The sequence below is a fragment of the Brienomyrus brachyistius genome, chromosome 12 (genome assembly GCF_023856365.1).
Source record: "Brienomyrus brachyistius isolate T26 chromosome 12, BBRACH_0.4, whole genome shotgun sequence".
In the NCBI taxonomy this organism is placed as follows: Eukaryota; Metazoa; Chordata; class Actinopteri; order Osteoglossiformes; family Mormyridae; genus Brienomyrus; species Brienomyrus brachyistius.
The window spans coordinates 18,451,643-18,473,306 of NC_064544.1; the positions used below are offsets into that span (position 1 = coordinate 18,451,643).

The following is a 21,664-nucleotide window of genomic DNA, read 5'->3' on the forward strand; positions in this document are numbered from 1 at the left end:
GAACAAAAAGACAATTTCATAAACGGTTGTTACGTAGCCAGACCCTATTAAAAATACTTGAATGAATAGTCGATATGAAAATAAACAAAACATTTATAAAAGGTAATGTGTCAAAATATTGATCCAGCAATTTCCACATAAAATCAAATCGAATTCGGTGAGCAGCTGACAAAACGATCAGTTAAATTACGAAATAATAGATTTTAAATGTTTGTATTTGTATATTGAGCATTATCACTACAAATATAAGTACTGACAGTTTAAAAGTAATAAAATGTCCACAGCTTCCCAAAAATAACAAAATCCTCATCGTTTATTAATAGTAAATCAAAGTAAAATAAACAATTAGCTTGACTGTCAAATGAAATCTTTTATTGTATTAGCCTATTATTGTTTTAGTCCTCCGAAAATACACGAGAAGTCTCGAATAATCCCGAAGGGGCGCAGCACAGTGATGATGTCATACCAGCGACGCAAAACAAACCCCACGAGGTTTTTATGAACTTCTTAGGAGTTTGTCTGTATGATCTGTCCATTTAGAGCCATGGTTATTAAAAGGTTTATTGTATTTATGTATAACGTCAGTTCGTTGCCTGGCCGATTGTGTCTTTAGAGAAGCTGCACGATTTACGCGGTAAGAGCGAAAAAACCTGGGTAACTGTTTGTGTTAACCGTTTACACTTTTTTGCGGGCTTGGGTACTAAGGGTAATCGATAATGGTGAGCTCACATGTAACCGTCTTATTATGATCTTTGATCACACACAGACCATGAATGGGTCCCGAGGTGTAGGGCAGGAAGCCGCGTCCTCACGGGATGAGGATCGCCTGGAAGAGTCCGGGCTCTCTGACGCGCTTGGCTTGCTGCACATTGAAATTGACTGTGAAACGGCCGGGAAATTTGGCGGTGATGACGAAGAAATCTTGCACTCTGTGAGTGATGTCGCAGCGAAGTCTGTCCCTAATTGAAATGCAAGGTCGCGTGCAGATTATCTGATTTCAGATTATATGAATTGGCATGGAGATAAGTCCAACAGTATAATTCTAAAAACGGCGGAATGAAAATACCATAGTAGAATAGCAAAGGGATTTTTAGAAGGATGTTACAGGGTTGATTCGTCATAAACGTCCTTTACGTGTCAGATCTTGTATATTGGCTACAGAGCTGCTAGCAGCAACAACAGCTGCCGAATGAAGCGGGCAGCTTGTGACAGAGGCAGAGCGCTGGCAGGCTGTCGAGTGTCCGGTCTGACACGTTTCTGTCGAACCAAACAGAAAAACGTCCTGCGCAAGCAGAGGAACTGGGAGCGGAAGCTGGCTGCCAAGAGGAGCAAGAGGAGAGGAGAGAAGCTGAGGAGAAGGCAGAGGAGAGCTGAGGCGTCAGGTGATCACGGCGCCGTTGAGACGCTTGGGAGCCAGTCTGTCCCAGTCCGTAGTGTCCTCAGCGCTTATATATGCCTTACTCCGGGTTTTCCTGTGGATTCCTTGGTGCTTTGCATTTTATTAATTAGAATTCATTAGGTTACCTGCAGCTGAGAAACTGATACATGGATCTGATTAGGACAAACCCCAGAAAGCAGATGGTAAGCGTCGCCTTGTACACCTTGGCTTGCGCAGGTGATGCAGGCGCTGCTGCGGACAGTATTCAGGACAGCAAACGGGTGCTGAAGGTCAACGCCAGGGAGCGGCTGGCACAGGCCCGAGTGATGGGACCGAGGCTGTGTGTGGACCTGAGTGTGGCGGGCTGCATGTCTCCCAAGGCAGGTGGTGACCCCTTCAGCAGTCGGATTTTTCCTCGCAGCGCTGAGATAGATTGATATTCTTTTTTCAATCCTGGTTGAGTAGGAAATTAGCAGGCTGGCAGGCCAGATTGGGAGGCTGTATGGGTCCAACCGGAGGGCAAGGAAGCCGTTCCATCTCTTCCTAACCGACCTGAAGGAGGACAGCCTGCTGTATCGGGAGTGTCAGAGGATGAACGATGGCTTCCTTCGCTATGCGGTAGGAGTGTTGGGACAGGCGGGGTGGGGTGGGGCATTGAGCTGCACCATACTCACCTCTGGACCTTACATAATGAGCCTGCGTTGCGTCATTCAGATCGACATCACGGAGGACAGCTTCCTAGACCTTTTCCCTCAGGAGAGTGTCATCTACCTCACGCCGGATGCTGAGCAAGGTGGGATCTTTACCGAAACTGTGTACACCTTGCCTGTGAACGTGGCAAGAGCGCCCCCTTGTGTATCACAAGGGGTACTGTGGCTGAATTTCAGACAGTTGTTCATTGTTCACCTTAGCTAAACGTCCACCGTCATTGGTGTTAGATGAAACATATGAAAATTTAATATCACAGTTATAGTGACCAAAATTATTGCCGTTATCAGTATTGTTAAAATGTGCCGAAAATGTACAAAAAGTACTGATACACAGACTGATATAATTTCACCAAATTTTATATTGAAAACCACAAATACAATTTGCAGCACTGTGCACGTTTTGTTTAAATAAACATTGAAATAATAACTGTCAATTCATTATGTGTATATATGAGGACCTTATCAAATGTGCATTGACATCAAAAACCTCCAGAGCTCTGTCACTGCCTACGCCATGTTTTCAGTGACGCAAGACTAAACCATGTTGCATGTCGCGGGGTGATGCTGGTCAGCCTTTAACGTGAGCATTTCTAAGTGAGGTGATCAGCCACGGTTTTAATGAAGATCGCAATTTGAAATGGTAATGCTAACCGGTAACCATGTCATCAGTAACTGATGCTAACCAAAGTGCTGTAATTGTGAGTGGCCTGGACTTGTATGGGAATCCACTCTTTCAGTGTGCAGTATGACGGCAGGTATCTTTTCAGATGATACGCATTCATGCTCCAGCCGTGTGAAGCAGTGATGAGACAGAAGGGTTAGGCTTCGGTCCTGATCTCCGTGTGTCCCTTCCGTGTCTTCTGGATTCTTCACTGTGTCATTTTTTTGACCCCCTCCCCCCTATTTATGTTGTTCTTGTCTCAGCTCTGGAGAACGTGGACCTGGACAAGGTGTACGTCCTTGGGGGGCTGGTGGATGAGAGCGTGCAGAAGGTGAAGTACTGTCAGGGCATGTCGAAATCCAGCACTGAGAGCGCGTGGATCCTCCACAGATCTGGTTGATTACAAATTGTCACAGGACGTTACAGTACAGCCATTTCCCGTCCTGAAATCTAAAGAATCGCAAAGGGAGGTAGACTGGATAAGAGCTGTCAAATGTCAATTCCATCATTCCTTTGCTCTCCAGTCATATTCCAGATAAGCTAACTAATCATAGCAAGAGCTCGACCTTAGTCTGTATATGATTGGTTATCTGAAGCTGCTACCCCATTGGTGAACTTCCCCCTGCTGCTCTGCATAGAAAATCACATACCTGAGGGCTAGAGATGGTGGGGTCTCCAGTGCCAGGCTGCCCATCAGTGAGTATATGGTGAAGAAGACCAACGCCAAGAACTACCACTCCAAAGTCCTGGCCATTAATCAGGGTAAGCCGTGCCGCCTTTAATGGGCAATCTCTCCCATGTTCGTGATAGCCTGTACAATTTTCTGCGTTAAAAGCTACACGTGTATAGCGGGGGAAAAATGATAATGATACTACATGGGGTGGCATGGTGGTGCAGTGGTTAGCACTGCAATAGCTTTAACCTCACCCCTCTGGGACCCGGGTTCAAGTCTGTGCCAGGGTTCCATGTGTGTGGAATTTGCATGTTCTCTCCGTGTCATAGTGAGGTTTTGTCTGGGTACTCCGGTTCTCTCCCCCCTCCCACAGTCCAAAATCATGCTGTGATTAATTGGAATTACAAAATATCTGTAGGCACGCGTGTGTGAGTGAATGGTGTGTGAGTGTGCCCTGCGATGGGCTGGCGCCCCATGCTGGGTTGTTCCCTGCCTCGTGCCTGTAGCCTCCAGGACAGGCTCTGGAGCCCCACGACCCTGAATAGGACAAGCTGTTTCAGAAAATGGATGGATGGATGGATGATAATACGTTGGAGTCTTTGGCTGACTGGCTGCCTGCTTTACTGTGTACAGTGTTGGGCTGGTTTCTTGTAATTAAACAGTGTTATTTTTGACCACTTTCTTGCCATATGATCTGATATATAATAACAATTTTGCTGTGTAATACCTAATGACATTGTCTGTTGTTGACTGAATGCATTCTGTAATAAATGCAGACATCAAGAAATAGCCACCAGCACCCCCCAGTGGCTGATACGGTCATTGGCCATGAAAGTCTTTTGGCGCAACCTTGGCTTTCCAGAGATCCCATACTCTGTTCCAAAAAAGGAGTCATGGGGGTCAAAAAGACCAAGAAATGCTGATCTGCTGGAAATAGATAAGTTGGACAGCAGAGTTGAGTAGCAAGGTTTGCAACTTTATATTTAGGTGTATAGAGGACTAATATATGTTCGAACAGTTAATGTAGGCATGAAATCTCACACCGATGACCTTTTCCGAGTTGTTCTTTGCAGTCCTTTAATTTATATATGATTTGCCACATTGCTGATTCCCATAAGGAGGCACAGTGAGCCTGGAGTCTATCCCAGGCAGCAGAGGGCGCTCTGGATGGGGTGCCTTTCCATGGGAGGGTCGACCCCAAAACCCACAAATATGAGACAAATGTCTGTGGGTGTTCATAATCCACCGTTTAACCGATAAGAAGAATTTTAACCGCTTAATACTGTTAGTGAAAGTTAATAATAATAAAAGAATGTTTATAAAATTGGTGGTTAAAAAAATAAGAACTTTTCCAAACTCTCCCTAAGGTGGTAAAGTTGGGATGGACTTTTGCAAGATCTCGCAAAACCTTTGCGTGATTTTGCGATACTTTTCCATTACTGATAATAACTGCTTTGTCCGTTTAGAGTAAAGTGTGCTTTAAACATTAAACTGTGGGGGACACTGTACACCTTGAATATAAAGCTAACTTTACTGTCGTAAGGGTTTAAACCCAAAACCGCTTTCGGGTTTAAGCTCCCTGATGTTCTCCCTTGAGGGGATCTGCAGATCTATACCGAAATATTGAAGAAAGCCGGTTCGAGTTTAAACCTTCATTTCAACACCACGGTAAAGTTAGCTGTATATGCAGTTTTGTCATATATTTCAGTGTTTGCATGTGCAATTCACGTTCAGTAGCCCAGCTGTCTTGCTTACAGTCATTGCCGGTGAATGGACACAGTATGATTATTAATAAATATGTATAAAAATATAATATGAAACTTGCATGTTATGGATAGTGGTGGCCTAATGGTTAGGGAAGCGCACTTGGAATTGAGAGATTGCTGGTTCGAATCCTCGACCAGCAAAAGTGCCACTGAGGTGCCATGAGCAAGGTACTACCCCCAAGCACTGCTCCCTGGGCGCTGAATTAGAAATAACTTCTAAAGCATTTTTGTATTAGTGCTTTGGTATTTGGTGACTGACAGACACGCATTCATTCTAAATAGTACATTTCGTCTTATCAGTTAGAGGTTAATAGGCGATTAATGAGTGTTAAATCAATCTGAGATGGACGTCCCTAATCCATGCTAATTTAGTTGGTTTCTCTCTCCCTTTCTCTCCTTCCCTGCAGTCTTCGATATTCTGCTCACTTTCTGTGACACTGGCAGTTGGGCAGTCGCATTGGAGGAGGGGGTACCCCCAGGGAAGGGCTACATAGTCAGAACCGACGACACCCCTCAAATTGACCACTGAACATCATTCCCTGCTGCCTCGACAAGGGTCACCTGTGAAGAGTATAGGGAGGACGGGACCAAGGACAATGCATATAGGGGCCCGGTTATCCCTCTGTGGAAACCCACCGCTGCCCCCCTGTGCGTTACCTAGGTCCTCACTGTGGAGCAGCAAATCGCCCAATGGGAGCCCGGCCTTGCTTTCTGCTGGTTGGGCTCCACTGCCCATTGCCATGGAAATGACCTTTAAGGGTCACCCAGAGAAACTGGAGGTGTCCACTGGGAATTCTGGGTTACACTTGGAGTCATTACACTGGAAGGAAAACACTGTTCACTGTATTTTTCCTGTGAGAACTGCATTCAAGGTTTTTTTAATTGGAAAATTATTTTAATATGGTGTTAGCATGGGATGTCCCAGCTGACACAAGTAGTCAGCTGAATGTAAAGCTGTTTTTGAAGTGCTGAATAAGAGAAGTGTTTCTCTCCCTGGTCCACGGGGACCCCGAGACACTTCATGTTTTTGCTGCCTCCCAGCTCACTGTAGGTGCCGAAACGTGGGCTGTTTGGGAGTACACAAAGGTCAAGTTCAGAAACACCGATTTGGAGTATATTACGTTGTATCTGAAACTACTTGTACAGATCTCTCTGGTCAGGTCTTAGAAAAAAAAAAACAATAAAATGTGTTGAGATCACTGAAATTGTGCATTCACTACATAATGTTATACAGGGTTATTATATTGTGTAGTTAAAATCTTAGGCACCGGCAGTGAGGTCCTGGTTGCTTCGCATTCTTTGGTTAGAACTATGAGGCTGATGTCTGAATACAGCTGATTTTTTATTTTTGCGCAAAGTACACATTAGTCCACATGTTTTAAGCCTTGGATGAGTGTATGTTAAAAATAATCACTCATACATTATATGTTGCACATATACTGTTAAATCAACGATATTCTATAAGAACAGAGATTATAACAAGGTAACTACAAGTTACCGTATATCACTACAAGTTACACTATAGTGGCCATTTAGTATAATAGACTGAGCACACGGCGATGTAAGTGGTGTCATTCTTCGCAGTACCAGTACTGGCCACTAGGGGGCTCCGAAGATCCACACAGCACACTGGCAATCGACATTGTCACAAGCTAGGTTAAAGCTAACGGCGAACCTGAACGACAATGATACGATGTAGTGATTAGTAACCTCCACTTGATATCGGCAGTATTAGACAGGATCAGTCTATGTAACGTTAGCTTTCCCCCCTCTGATCAAATGTTAAAGTACGACCCCTACCCGTGTTACTATCATGCTACTAACAAGAGTAACGGAAAGACAGGTAAAAGCCCAGGGAACACCTACACGCAGATGGATAATACTGTTATCTTTAGCTGTGCGTTTCTGCTTAGTGAGTCCATCCATCCATTCATTTTCCAAACCGCTTATCCTACTGGGTCGCGGGGGGGCCGGAGCCTATCCCAGAAGCAATGGGAACAAGGCAGGGAACAACCCAGGATGGGGGACCAGCCCATCGCAGGGCACATTCACACACCAGTCACTCACACATGCACACCTACGGGCAAATTAGCAATTCCAATTAGCCTCAGCATGTTTTTGGACTGTGGGGGGGAAACCGGAGTACCCGGAGGAAACCCCACGACGACAAGGGGAGAACATGCAAACGCTTAGTGAATCACAACACATAAATAAATACAAGAATAACGCGTATTATTTTCCAGTAATAAGCTGGAAAACTAGTTCAACATGCTTTTGAATCGGTTCTTTTGAGTGAATTTGTCGAACCTGTTTTCAAATCTAAGCCTGTTAGTAAAGTGCCGATACCAATACCATTTGTCATGTACTGTATGTTGTAGCTTTGGTGTTGGTTTCTGTCATTTAATTAAAGCATTTTATTCAATATGTTCGCAAATATCTCAGAGTACTAAGATTTTATCAGGTTTTTGGGAGCTGGCTATATATTTAAAACGCTAAAACTTGCTTACATGATTGTTTTAATTTTAATTGGACTTGGGACGATCGATATGCATCCAAAAGATTCGGAGATGACCAATACTTTAATGAAAATAGTTTTGTAATAAACACGTAGTTTCATTAAAAGTAACTAAATAAAGGGCGCTTTTCCGCCGCACTTTCTGCTACGTTACCTTTTCCATCGACATCCGGTCGAGTACCAGTACCAAAAGTTCCAGTATGAAAAATGCAAACCAGCAGGGGTACTTCGGTGCTTTGGAGTGGGATCTGCAGGCGCTTTCGCGGTCGATTGGTTATGCAAATTGCCTGCCGCGGGATCATGTACTCCATATTACTTTTGTGCTAGTTTTTCAAAGCGATATTGGTTTGGATCACCCTGATTCATATACAGACTTTTCAAGATTACTAAATACAGATTACCAGCGTTCTGCAGTGGGGGAAATAAGTATTGAATGCATCAACATTTTTTTATGTAAATATATTTTCAATGACGCTATTCACATGACATTTTCACCAGACTTTGGTATTAACTCAAGTAATCGGCAAATACAAATAATTCATAACAATAAAGCCCATAAATTATGTTGTGTGTAATAAAGTGGAATGACACCTGAAAAAAAACTATTGAACACACTAAGAAAGAGCAGTTCACCAAGGCAAGGAAGGCAAGAAATCCATAAGTAGTTAGAAAATAACCCTTCCTCCTATCCGTGCAGAGTAATATCAGCTTGGTTAGTACATATTGATGGGCGATAAAAGGGTTTTTTTGTTACCAAGGTGTCGCACAAGAAACATCACATGATGGGTAAAAGCGAAGAGCTCTGCCAAGATTGCAAAACAATCAATGGAACTAGTTCTAGACGTATTTCAAAACTTCTGAATCTTTCAGTAAGCACCATTGGGGCCATTATCTGCTAGTGGAAGGAACATCACTCCACCATCATGCACAGGAGCTCCTTGCAAGATTGTTGACCAGGGAGGCAGAGGGATAATCAGAAGAGCCAACGGCCACTCGGAAAGAGCTCCAGAAAGACTTGGAGGTAGCAGGTGTAATAGTTACAGAGAAAACAATCCGCCATGCTCTCCACCAGCAAGGCCCCACAAGAGTCCATCGCTGAAGAAAAGGCATGCTGATGCTCGTTTAAAGTCTGTTTTTAAACGTTTGGACAAACCTATGAAATACTCAGAGAATGTAGTCTGTTCAGAAGAGACCGAAATTGAACTTTTCGACTGTCATACTGCGTGTTTGGAAGAGAAATGGCAAAAATGAAAAACACCGTACCAACAATGAAGGGGTGGAAGTATCTTGACGTAGGGCTGTTTCTCATGGTACTGGCACACTTTTTATAATTGAAGGAAGGTTGAATGGGGCCATGAATCTGCTGCCCTCCCCCAGGATGATGAGGATGAGACCTTGGGTGGACCTTCCAGCAGGATAACGACCCGAAACATACAGCAAAGGAAACACTCAATTGGTTTCAGAGAAAGAAAATCACGTTGTTAGAATGACTCTGTCGGTCGCCTGACTTAAGTCCAATTGAACATTCGTGGATGGAACTGAAGATCAGGGTTCATAAGAGGGTGCCTTGGGAATCTTCAACCTTTCAAGACAGTCTGTTTAGAAGACCTCACCTCAGCACTGCAGGCGATGAGGTTATTCATACAAGCGTCTTGAAGCTGTCATTGCAAACACAGGCTTCTTCAGTTAGTGTCAGTTAGTATGTTCAATATTTTTGCAGTGCGTCATTCCACTTTACAAATGATTTTATTGATGGTGATGGATTTCCTCTGCAGGGTGTCTGAGCTCAACCTTACAGAGAGGGTGAGGAGCTCAGACATACGGAAGGAGGTCAACGTGGAGCCGCTGCTCCTCCACATCAAAAGGAGCCAGTTGAGGTGCTTTGGGCATCTATCCAGGATGCCTCGTAAATGCCTCCCTGGGAAGGTGTTTCCATGTCTAACCAGGAGGGGGCCCTGGGGCAGACCCAGGACACCCTGCAGAGATGATATCTCTCGGCTGACGTGGGAGTAGCTTGGTATTCCCCCAGTGGAGCTGCAGGAGGTGGGGAATCCCTGCTTAGACTGCTGCCCCCATGACCCAGCCCCAGATAAGTGGAAATGGATAGATGAATGTTATTTAAGGACATTGTTGTTGTGAATTCTTTATATTTGTGAATGTCTTGTGTTGAGATGACTGGTGAATTTCGTGTGTATAGCCTCATTGGAAATATATCTATTGAAAAAAACTGCTGTGTTCAGTACTTATATCCCCCACTGTAAATTTGGCGACACATTACAATGTAGGCTGCTAGCTATTTCAAGAACAACAAATATGTAGAATCGCCAGTATGGTTTTCACTGAAAGTGGTGTTATTTTAAGAAACAGAAAACAGCTCAATAAAACAATACAGGCTTCCCCTCCTATTTCAATCAGTTTTACACCGTCAGACACCTCATATGACCCACAGCAAGTAAATAAAAGAAACAAACAAATTTACATTTTTCATAAATGCATCGTGGGTATTTTGAACAGGTTTTAACTCATAAAAAGGCGGCATTGTCCAATAGTTAACAAGAATAAATAATTTTCAGAGTTCTTCATTTGTGGACAGACCAGCTTTTTGAAGCTCTGGATATAATTGTTTGAAATAACTTTTGAATGGTTCATCTCATCACTGTAATTAATATACATTCCTGGGTATAACAATAGATCAGAGCTTAATGTTGTTCAGTTTGGGTTTGGCCTGGAATTAATTGCCAAGCATGTGTACATTGATGAAAGACATTTAAAATTAAATACAGGCATTGCGTTACGATGGTCAATGTTACGATATTTGGACTTTACGATGGGTAAATGTTTTTCACTTTCAGTACGTGATTCAGTAAATTCCATGATATTCACCACTTCATTATAAAATAGGTTTTGTGTTAATGATTTTTCCCAACTGTAGGCTAATGTAAGCGTCGTAAGCACATTTAAGGTAAGCTAGGCTAAGCTATGATGTTTGTTAGGTTAGGTGTACTGTCTTAAAACGCATTTTCGCCTTACGATATTTTTGCCTTACGACAGGTTTATCGGAATGTAACCCCATTGTAAGCTGGGGGAGAGGCTATTTATTATTTTTGTTTGATAGACAGCTATTTCGTGGATTATTTTATGTGGATGAAGTCCTTTCTTTAACTTTACTAAAAGACATTAGGTAGCCTAATGTCTACTTTATATAGTTTATCACTGTAACGGTTAAACAAATCAAATGTAAAATAAATAAATGGGTATATGCTACATACTACAAATGCTGCTGACCTATTTTTAAGTTTTATTACATTTTATTCCTGAAATCCACCCTGAATCCACCCTTCTCCTGGAATCAGGATAATCCTGATTTACTTGGATCAAAGGTATCCAGTTCTTTCTAAAAAGTTTTGAACAACACATATTGAAAGTTTGATCCAGATAAAAATGTCCTATTTCAGAATATTTTTTGTTTTGAACAACCCATTTTAAAGATTTGATCCAATCCGATCGCTGAAATCCTTAGTTATTTGAGGTCTATTTACCTGGATTAATAATGACACTTCATTGGTCCCTGTGGGGAAATGGTCTGTTTGCCTATAACCATCTTGCTCTACCTAGCACATGCACCTCAGTCAGAGCAATTTAACATTAGAACATATGAAAATTATGAGTGACCCGTGGAGCTGGAGGGGGAGGGTCTTATTCTGACTCATCTGTTGAGGGCCGGCCCCTTAACCTGTCTCACAGATCTTTCAAATAACATCCAGGCACTGTGATGTTTCACTGAGTCACCCTGTCACCCTATTCATTCCCACAATGAAATGATTTCTTTGTTTTGTCCAAAAATGCTTTTCTCCCAGTTCCCATCAGCATCCCAATTTCGACAGTCCTGCTGCCTATTCTGTTGGCTTTGATAGAAAACTGAGCCTCCTGACTCACTTGAGAAGTCAATGATCCAACGAGCGAGTTGTGACACAGCTGGACTCCACATTGATTTGAGGGGATGACTTGCATTGGAGGATATCTTAAGGGATTTATGGTACCCCAGTTTAAATGACAAATTATCCAGCTAACCTTTGGGGAAACACAATGTTTAATCTTTTATTTGGTTTCACACTTGCATTGTGTCTTTTTAAGCAGTGATAACATGTTGTTTACGCTTGGCCATTTCAGTCAATATGCTGGTGAAGGAACAAGCTGATATAGAAGGTAGAAGGTACTAGAAGGTAATGTTGACTGACCATAGATTGACTTCTGGTGCTGATGAAGAGTGTATGAAAAATGTTAATTAATTAATGCTAATTAATTAAGGTTCGGTCCTAGGGCCTCTTATGCATCCTTCGCTTCAGTTGTATTGTTTGACAGTTCAAAATAAATCGATCCATTCTCCCCCCCCTCCCAAACCGAAGCATTGCCTGTCTGGGTATCACACATTCCTCGAGGAGAAGCTGCCTCATTTCCACTCCTCACTCATGGCACAGCCGTTCATCTCTCTTGAACCTCAGTGAAGTTCTGGATCTTTCTCTCCCATTAGACAGCCACGTTTCCTCTATCAGCAGAAACCACACCTGTGTAACATCGCCCGCATCCCAACCAACTGCGGAATCCTCATTATCAGCCTCCTCACTTTCTCTAACTTCCTGCTCATTGGCATCACCCGATCCATGCGCAACCTTTGAGCTGTCCAGCACTCTGCAGCCGAACTCCCTTCTCTCTGATATTTCATTGGAACTGTTACACATTTGTTTTGTTTTTTTTTTGCTCAGCAGAACTTTCTGTTCCTTATTTATTTATTACGCTTTCATTATATTCATTGCAGCAAATCGACTAGGTTTTATCCTGGCTGAATACATTATCATCCATGGATCTTCTGTAACCAGTTACCCTATTCGGGGTTCACAGGGGCCCGGAGCCAGTCTTGGAGGCGCAAGGCAGGGAAGAACCCAAGACAGGGCAGCAGTCCATCACAGGGCGCACTCACACATGTATGTCATTTGGTAACTCTAATTAGCCTCAGCATGTTTTTGGGCTGCATGGGGAAACCTGGTGGAAACTCCATGAGGACATGGGGAGAACATGCAAACTCCACACACACACGGAGACATGGGGGAGGCTTGAACCCTGCTCCTAGAGGTGGAAGGTAGCAGTGCAAATCACCACACCACCGTGCCGCCCATTATTATTCTTATAAATGAATGATTTGTGAAATTCTGTTGGCCACATCCCACCGTCAGAGTGATGTCGCCGTCTAACCCCATGCCTGCTTTCTGCTTTGTCCTGTATTCACAGAAATAAGACACATAAATGTGTTATAGACAGCCTGTGCCCATTTGGCAGGAACATCAGGCTTGGAAAAGATGACATTAGATAAGGTGAAATGATAATAAGATTGTGATGTCATGCCCTTTGGAGAGATGCTATCAGAGATTTTCCATGCAAGTTTCACTCAGTTACGTAAACACAGAGCTGCACTGTGAGGGGGTGGGGTATCCCTGATCACGCATTCCAGCAGTCACTGACACCCTGATGTTGCAAATGGGTCGTCTCATGCCACAAAATATACGGCTATCTGTACCCTCCTGTCCTCTCCTGTCTTTTGGGTGTGAGGTGAAGAGCCTTGAGGCTTGGAAGCCAAAACAACACATTGCGGAACTTGGGGCCTGTCATTCATTTTTATGACGAGACGTCATAATGCGTGAGAGAGGCGACGGTTAAGGGATTAGTTACCATTAATATCTGCTGTTTCACAAAGTAGGAAAAGGGGCTGAAAAATACTGGAAAAAAAGAAAACATCCATTTTATAGCTTCTTTAATCCATGCAAACAAGTTTCAGATACTTTGCAAAACATAATTCCTTTTCAGACAGTCTGATTCCTCTTTACAGATTACAGTTTTACGTTTTAAGGCAGTCCAAAGAAATGTTTAAAGGTATTTATCTGGGTAATAAGTGCACATTTGCTCAGAACAAAAAACACAGGTTAACATTGGAACATATGTGAATTAAAAGTAACACAGTAAAAACTAGTAAAATTTTCTTCTGTTCTCCAAAAAGTCACTGATATCTTCTTGGATGGCGAGATGAACACCACTTCAGTTCCCAAACCTCTCCTCAGGGGCACCTCAGCCGTTCCATGTATTTGTCAAATTTCACCACCGGCCCACTTTATTATTTAACTTAATTAGTTTTAAAAAAATATTGATCACATATTGATTAGCTATACGAGGTGGGGCTGTGGTCGAGTCAAAAATACATGTGTGTTAGATGGTTGCTGCAAATTTTGGGGTGACTTTAGCAGAGGTTCTGAAATGGCTAAGCTAACACACTTTCTCAGGCATAATACAGTAGCAGTTTTACACCAACATAAATCATACACCAACATATCATTTTCTTTGGAAGTCTAAGACTTTTGCATGGTAATATACAGTATATGACACACATAATGCAAACATGTTAGTTGATGTATAAAACAGCTTGAAAGAAGGTTGATTGTGCTGCTTCAGAGGTGATTATTAGCTGACATGTTTTTGTTTCCGGAGGGGGGGGGTCCATTGGGTTATTCATCTGCTCCTTCTCAACCCCTCATACCTCCATGCTTCTCCCAGTTGATCACTTTAAACTTGGGGTCTCTGTGGGGGTGAAATTGGGAAGGGAGGGCTGGATGCGTCAGGCCTTTCTAAGAGGATTATTCCAGACACAGTCCTGCCTGTCTACATGTATATCCGCGGCTGGGAAGTGCACAGGGCTGAAGTGAAACATGTGTGATGTAGAGGGATGGTTTAGCATTGATTGTTTACCAGGTTTGTCTCAGTTTCTGCTTCTCCCAGAACTTCTGTACGAGCCTTTTCACCCACAGGGCACTGGGATTCAAGCAGACCTTCTCACCTTTTACCAAGGTAGCTCTGACAAAGAAAGGACAGACAGCCAGCAGGTTTTTATGGGGTGGGTTTTAAGAAACGGGGGTGATACTGTATGTAGACCACTGTTTCAGATTCAGAATGGGGAAGGAGAGAGACATCAAACGGACGTCGAGTTTGGGGAACTATGCTAGAGACCATAATAGATTTCATAATGCGGAAAAGTTAAGTGGGGTGGGGGTTGTTCAACTGTCCACCAGCTTACGTTAAATTAAACTAAATTACACACTGTAAATTAAATAAATATTACATTAAATAAACAAAATTAAAGTGGGTCTGTAAAAGCCAATAGTACAAATCAATGGAGCATGAAAGCGAAGCTGAAAATATAGCTAATCAACAGCTATAGCCATGAAATAATGAGGCTGAAAGAAGCCCGATACCCACATCACTTCTGTGATGAAACAGTGGGGTCCCCTGGGAAGGATTTGCACTCTCCTCAGTCTCCACGCCGGGATGAATCTGGTTTCGTATTTCTGGCACATGCAGTCTCTGAGGTCGCCCATACCCAGGCCATGTGTTTCTGAAACAGAAGTAAAACTGAAAACTGGCCCAGCTCTACGGTCTAGAGGCTGCGACAGAGAAAAGAATAAACATTCAGCCTGGACTTAAATGCTAAGAGAAAAGCTTCATAAATCACAGCTCTAAAAAATAACATTTGGTACAGCTTGTGGGTATCTTCTGCTCTCTAATGCAGTATTTTAGACACAACAATGACAAATTTAAACCAACAGAAAAGAAAAGAAACACATGGTATAGCAATAATGCAAATGCAGAAATACACAAGCCATTCTATCCCTTTCCTGTTTACTTCTCTGGTGATATTCAAACAGCTGGACTTTTATACATGTTACTGAAATACAGATTGAAATAAAAATCATTCCTAGAACCCTAGATTTAGTGGAACTGCACTCGTCCGGCCCATTGGTTACATACATGATATGGACAAAAGTACTGGGACACCTAGCCATTGCACCTACAGGAACCTTTATGACATCCCATTCTAAATCCATAGGCCTCAGTATGGAGTTGGTCCCCCCTTTGCAGCTACACTATACAGCCAAAAGTATTGGGACACCAGCCTTTACACACACATGAACTTTAATGACACCCTGTTCTCAATACATAGGCTTTAATATGGAGTTGGCCCACCCTTTGCAACTATAACAGCTTCAACTCTTCAGAGAAGGCTGTCCACAAGGTTTAGGGGTGTGTTTATGGGAATTTTTTACCATTCTTCTAGGAGAGCATTTGTGAGATCAGGCACTGATGTTGGACAGGAAGGCCTGGCTCACAGTCTCCACTCTAACTCATCCCCAAGATGTTCTATTGGGTTGAGGTCAGGGCTCTGTGCAGGCCAGTCAAGCTCCTCCACACCAGACTTGCTCATCCATGTCCTGATTCGTTATTCGTCACTCCAAAGAACATGTCTCCACTGCTGCAGAGTCCAGTGGCAGCACGCTGTACACCACTGCATCCTACGCTTTGCATTGCACTTGGTGATGTAAGGCTTGGATGCAGCTGCTCGGCCATGGAAACTCATTCCATGAAGTTCTCTATGCACTGTTCTTGAGCTGATCTAAAGGCCATATGAAGTTTGGAGGTCTGTAGCTATTGACTCTGCAGACAGTTGGTGACTTCTGCACACTGTGCACCTCAGCATACGTTGTCCCCGCTCTGTGATTTTACATGGCCTACCACTTCATGGGTGAGATGCTGTTGTTCCCAATTGCTTCCACTTTGTTATAATATTACTAAGAGTTGACCGTGAAATATTTAGTAGTGAGGAAATTTCACGAATGGACAGGTGGCATCCTGTCACGGTACCACGCTTGAATTCACTGAGCTCCTGTTTGTAGAAGCAGTCTGCATGCCTAGGTGCTTGATTTTATACACCTTTGGCTATGGAAGTGACTGGAACACCTAAATTCAATGCTTTGGAGGGGTGTCCCAATACTTTTGGCAATATAGTGTATAACTCTTCTGGGAAGGCTTTCCACAGGATTTTGGAGTGTGTCTGTGGGATTTTTTGCCCATTCATCTAGAAGAGCATTTGTGAGGTCAGGCACTGATGTTGGACGTGGTCTGGCTCTCAATCTCTGTTCTAGTTCATCCCAAAGGTGTTCCATGGAGTTGAAGTCAGGGCTCTGTGCAGGTCCGTCAAGTTCTTCCTCACCAGACTCACCCAACCGTGTCTTAATGGACCTTGCTTTGTGCACTAGGGCACAGTCATGCTGGAACAGAAGCTGGCTATTCCCAAACTGTTCCCACAAAATTGGAAGCATTGAATTGTCCATAATGTCTTGGCGTGCTGAAGCATTAAGAGTTCCCTTCACTGGAACTACAAAGGCTAGCTCAACCCATGAAAAACAACCCCATGTCAGTAACCCTCCTCTACCAGACTTTACAGCTGGCACAATGCAGTCAGACAGGTAATGTTCTCCTGGCATCTGCCAAACCCAGACCTGTCCATCAGACTGCCAGACGGAGAAGCGTGACTCATCACTCTACAGAACATATTTCTACTGCTTCTGAGTCCAGTGGTTGCATGCTTTACACCACTCCATCCGATGCTTTTCATTGCTGTTGGTGATATGAAGCTTGCATGCAGCTGCTCGGCCAAGGAAGCCCATTGCATGAAGCTCCTGCTGCACAGTTTTTGTGTTGGGGTTAATGCCAGAGGAAGTTTGGAACTCTGCAGTCACTAAGTCACGAGAGCGTCAGCAACTTTTACACATTTGGCAACCCCACTCTGTTACTGTTTGTGGTTTGCCACATTGTGGTTTGTGGTTGAGTTTCTGTTCTTCCTAAACACTTCCACTTTGCCATAATACCACTTACAGTTGACAGTGGAATTCTAGCAGGGAGGAAATTTCACAGACTAATTTATTGCAAAGGTGGCATCCTATGACCGTACAATGCTTGAATTCACTGAGCTCTTCAGAATGAAGTGTTTGAAAATCTGACTGCTTTGCTTAGTACTGGATTTTATACACCTGCGGCAAAGAGTCTGAATGAACCACCTGAATACAGTGTTTCAGATGTGTGTCCCGGGACATTTTTCCATATAGTGTTTAAATGGCAAATAAATAATTTCAAGAAATGAACCTCAAGGAAGCCCACATGTAACTGGTGCTATATACAGTCATCAGTATTTATCGAGAATTGTTTGAACAGTAGCAAGGGCATATTATGAAATGGAAATTTTAATGCTCTTTATCACAACTTTTCTTATCATACTATAATGAACTATTAATATACAGCTCCACAAAACCACTCCATGTTTTTTAAGAATCTGCAACCTTAAAATCCTGATCTTGGTTCTGCTGGCAGAAGACCACACTGTGAGGCAGGCTGCTTCCTGGCTAAAAGTTTCTAAGACAGCAGTACATAAGAATGAAATGAAACAGGAGACAGTGGCAGTAACCAAAAACCAGCCAGGTAGAGGGCAGAAGCGACTCTCTAACACCAAAGACGACCGCCAACTTACCTGGCAGTGCCTCACAAATCAGAGGATGTCCTCAAGTGACCTTCACCAAGAATGGGAAGCATTACGTGGTGTGAAGTGCACTGCTAGGGCAAGTTTGTATCAGGCTCCTAGAAGCAGGACTGAAGTCCCATAAAACAAGGCTGAAGCCCTTCATTAATGAGAAGCAGAGAAGAGCCAGGCTGCAGTTTGCAAAAAATGCATTTTTTTATGCAGATGGATTCCCATAAACTGAGAAATAAGTGAAACTAAAAATGTTGCTGTGGTCTCTTAATTTTTTCCAGAGCTGTATATTATGAAAAAAAAACATATTTGATACCAAAGAATTAATTTGTCAAAAACCTCATAGAAGTCACATGGAACATTGTGGAAAAATAGCCAGAATATAACCCACAATGTACACAGAAGCAGTCATAATCGTAACCATTACACACTATAAACCATTATACACCTTGAAACGCAAATATGACTAAATTGGTCAAGTGTGATTGTGATCAATGATGTTTTTCATTTTGATTATTTGGCAATGCTGTGTCATTACAGAGGTGCTTCTTACAGCGTCTCACATAAGCTTATTAATACTGCAGAAATCCTTTGTTTAACTACAAAACCATTTCTGAACTCCTTGTAAACTGGGTGGTGCATTTTTTGCAGATTAGTAGCAAAATCTGGGCATAAAGACAAGAATTCCTTGTGAAAATCAAATAGACGCAAAAAAAATGACCAGACACCTAATTTCAGACTGTTAATATAAAGATCGTCAGCTGTGATATCCAGCTGACTGTAGGAACCACTGTGTTCTCGGGACACAAGCAGCAGGAGAAACTCACCATGCACAAGCAGGACGGTGGCAGCGAGCATCACCAGCAGCACGCGTGTGTCCATCCTGAGGTTGCAGTCGTCGTCCTGGTCTCCCTAATCATCAGCTTCGTCGCCCCTCCTGGTCTGTCCATGCTGCTCGTTTCACATTTATATATATGTACAATCTCAGGTCATGTGCTTGTCAGGCAGTGTGGAATTTTACAAAATCCCAGTAGCATCTGTTTCAGTATGATGTGTGAGTATCGCAGTGTGTCTCTGTGTGTGACTTTGTTTGTTGTGTGGTTGGCATTGTGGCTTGGTCTGTGGTACTGTCCGTAAATGGGAATGTGTGTGTGAATGGTGTGTGTGTCCTGCAATGGGTTGGCACCCCATCCCGGGTTATTCCCTGCCTTGCACTTGTACCTTCTGGGATGGGTTCTAGACCCCTGAGACCCTGAATAAGAGAAGTGGGAACAGAACTTGGATGGATGAATGGATGGTGTTTGTTTATATATTTACCCATGTGCTTCTGCGTGTGTGTTTTTTTCATACGTGTATTGGTACTTGTGTGTATTGTGTGTTCATATCATGCACATTCTTCCTTTCAAAGCATCTTTGATATTGCCAGGCATTCGTCCTAATGTCACTGCGAGCCTGTTTTTGCTTACGTATGTACAGTATGAGCTCACCTGCCTTTTATGCTATGTTTCGGTGTGCCTCTATATTTCTGCTCGTGTGTCTGCATTGAAATGTCACATCTTGTGGGGACAGTCATGAGCCTGCCCCACAATCTACGTGTCACAAGAAATGGCACATGCTGGCAGGGGGGAGCAGGTCAGCCGGTTCAGTACCACACACCCCCTGCGGCTCCCTGTCGCTACGGGCCAGGGCAGAACTCAGACGAACGTGTGTCATGATTCTCATTGTGGGAATTAGCTTTGTACTTACAATAGGTTCCTTGTATAAATGTCGAAAACACTGCTGAAGTAAGACTGAAAGCAAAAACGGGAAGTTGAGCATCAAAATTTCATGATTGGCAATCACATGGCAAAAAAAGAAAAAAAAAATACAAGAATTGCTCGGAAAGACCATGGGATTTAAAAAAACATTATTTTTTAATGTCATTTCAATGTTCCCTGAAAGAACCGCTGTGGGGGAAAAAACATGTGTGAAACATTGACATTTCGTACCATTTATCACTAACCGTACAATAACGCATGGCTTTCGATCCTCTGATGCATTCACACATCAGGGAGCAGCCTGGACCTGTCTCTGCTGAGCACAGTTAAATGTGCCTTAACAAAGGCCGAGTATAAAGCCTACACAGGGAAACCCGGCGCATGTCCGCTTTCTGTCGCCCCCTGGGTCTTGCTGAAGGATTAAAGTGAAACGTAATGAATGAACTTTATTTGTACACATACTTTGTAATGCTTCTTCTCGCACTGCCTCTCATTCTCTCCTTTTGAGGCACATGCATGCATAAAGTGGCCAGAGCAAGCTGGGCATCACGGCGCACGGAGAGCTGGGAGTTAAGGGCCTTGACCAGGGTCAATAGTACAATAGTATCACTCTGTCGGCCCTGGATTCAAACCAGTGACCTTCTGAGCACAGGCATACTTGGCACTGCACTTTCCACTGCACCAGGTACAGTACTTTTGGTACTTTCCCTTTCCCCACCAAAAGCCCCAGTACCTAAAGTTCCAAACCAGCTGGGGTACTTTTTTGGTACTTTGGGGTGGGACTTGAAATGCTTTTTTTTCGGTTGGCAAATAGCCTGCCTCTGAAACACAATACAAATGCAGTCTTGAAGATTGCTGCCAACTCAGAAAACAACTATGAACTAAGTAAAAAAAATTAAAAGTAATGATGCATGGACAAATGAAGTGACCCAAGCTTATAAATATGGTCGGAAAAACAGACACAACAAGATGAGGATGGCATGACAGAAAATATTTTGTATAATATACTGGGCCAGTACGGGATTTGAAGATTTTCACATATTGCGATGTGATTTTGTTGTAATAAACATTGGGGCATTTAAAAAGCAAAAAATGAGTTTTTTTCACAAACCCACCTAGGAGTCATTTAAACAGCAAGGATGAAAATGCTTATAATTTGATTCCCGGAGAATACATTCAGCGCTCATGCAAAAGCAACATGGGTAGACTTCAAATAGATTTTGTAAACATACACTAGACAATCTTAGACAGGAATAATCATTAAAACTTATTGCATTTTTGTTTTCCATTGACAGATTAGAAATGTTTTAGCAAAACGTAAACCCCCTGCCCGTACAGTATGAAAAAACCTGATCTTAGGATGCTTTTCCATTGCACTAGTTAGGGGATACTAGGGATGATTGTAACGTGCGTTGTAATAGAGTCTATTTTTCAAATCAGGAATGAGGGACAATTCACATAACTCACTCTGCACATGCTCAGTTTAGGCTTTACTTCACATGTGAAGGAGGAACACCCTGTAGCAAACACACTCGGATTTGTTAGGAAAAACTAAATTTGAGGTGATAAAGTAATTTGTTTTTTTTTTAATATCTATTTTTATGATATCACTGCAAGCTTTGTACTTACATTATTCAAACTTAAATCATTTGTATTATGTGCCTATGCTAATATCTTTTATACAAGTTATTAGTGCTAATATTGCTGGTTTTAACTGCAAGGTAAACTCCTGGCTCATGGTTCATGGCTGCCACAGTCTGGAATCAGGGACGGATTACGGACCGGGCCAGCGGGGCCGCTGC

At 42.9% G+C, this 21,664-nt stretch overlaps 2 protein-coding genes across 2 annotated transcripts; one reads left to right on the top strand and one right to left on the bottom strand.

The window, feature by feature from the left end:
• Positions 1-428: 428 nt before the first annotated feature.
• On the top strand, positions 429-6,393 carry trmt10b (tRNA methyltransferase 10B). The gene is made up of 9 exons (XM_048971457.1): positions 429-634; positions 767-931; positions 1,274-1,382; positions 1,616-1,758; positions 1,844-1,996; positions 2,093-2,171; positions 3,013-3,080; positions 3,388-3,511; positions 5,596-6,393. The coding sequence occupies exons 2-9, from the start codon at positions 770-772 to the stop codon at positions 5,715-5,717; spliced, it is 960 nt and encodes a 319-aa protein (XP_048827414.1). The 5' UTR covers positions 429-634; positions 767-769; the 3' UTR covers positions 5,718-6,393.
• Positions 6,394-14,233: 7,840 nt separating this feature from the next.
• On the bottom strand, positions 14,234-19,136 carry LOC125705124 (permeability factor 2-like). The gene is made up of 4 exons (XM_048971472.1): positions 18,933-19,136; positions 15,003-15,138; positions 14,496-14,600; positions 14,234-14,327 (listed from the first exon to the last, which is right to left on the bottom strand). Coding segments are annotated over exons 1-4 (297 nt in total). The 5' UTR covers positions 18,988-19,136; the 3' UTR covers positions 14,234-14,326.
• Positions 19,137-21,664: the final 2,528 nt, after the last annotated feature.

Coding starts and splice junctions, on each gene's coding strand:
- trmt10b (XM_048971457.1), top strand. CDS start 770: ATGAATGGGTCCCGAGGTGTAGGGCAGGAAGCCGCGTCCTCACGGGAT. Junction 932..1,273: donor ACGAAGAAATCTTGCACTCT/GTGAGTGATGTC, acceptor CGAACCAAACAG/AAAAACGTCCTGCGCAAGCA. Junction 2,172..3,012: donor CACGCCGGATGCTGAGCAAG/GTGGGATCTTTA, acceptor TTCTTGTCTCAG/CTCTGGAGAACGTGGACCTG.
- LOC125705124 (XM_048971472.1), bottom strand. CDS start 18,987: ATGGACACACGCGTGCTGCTGGTGATGCTCGCTGCCACCGTCCTGCTT. Junction 15,139..18,932: donor CACCGTCCTGCTTGTGCATG/GTGAGTTTCTCC, acceptor CTTCTGTTTCAG/AAACACATGGCCTGGGTATG. Junction 14,601..15,002: donor TGTTTCATCACAGAAGTGAT/GTGGGTATCGGG, acceptor TTTCTTTGTCAG/AGCTACCTTGGTAAAAGGTG.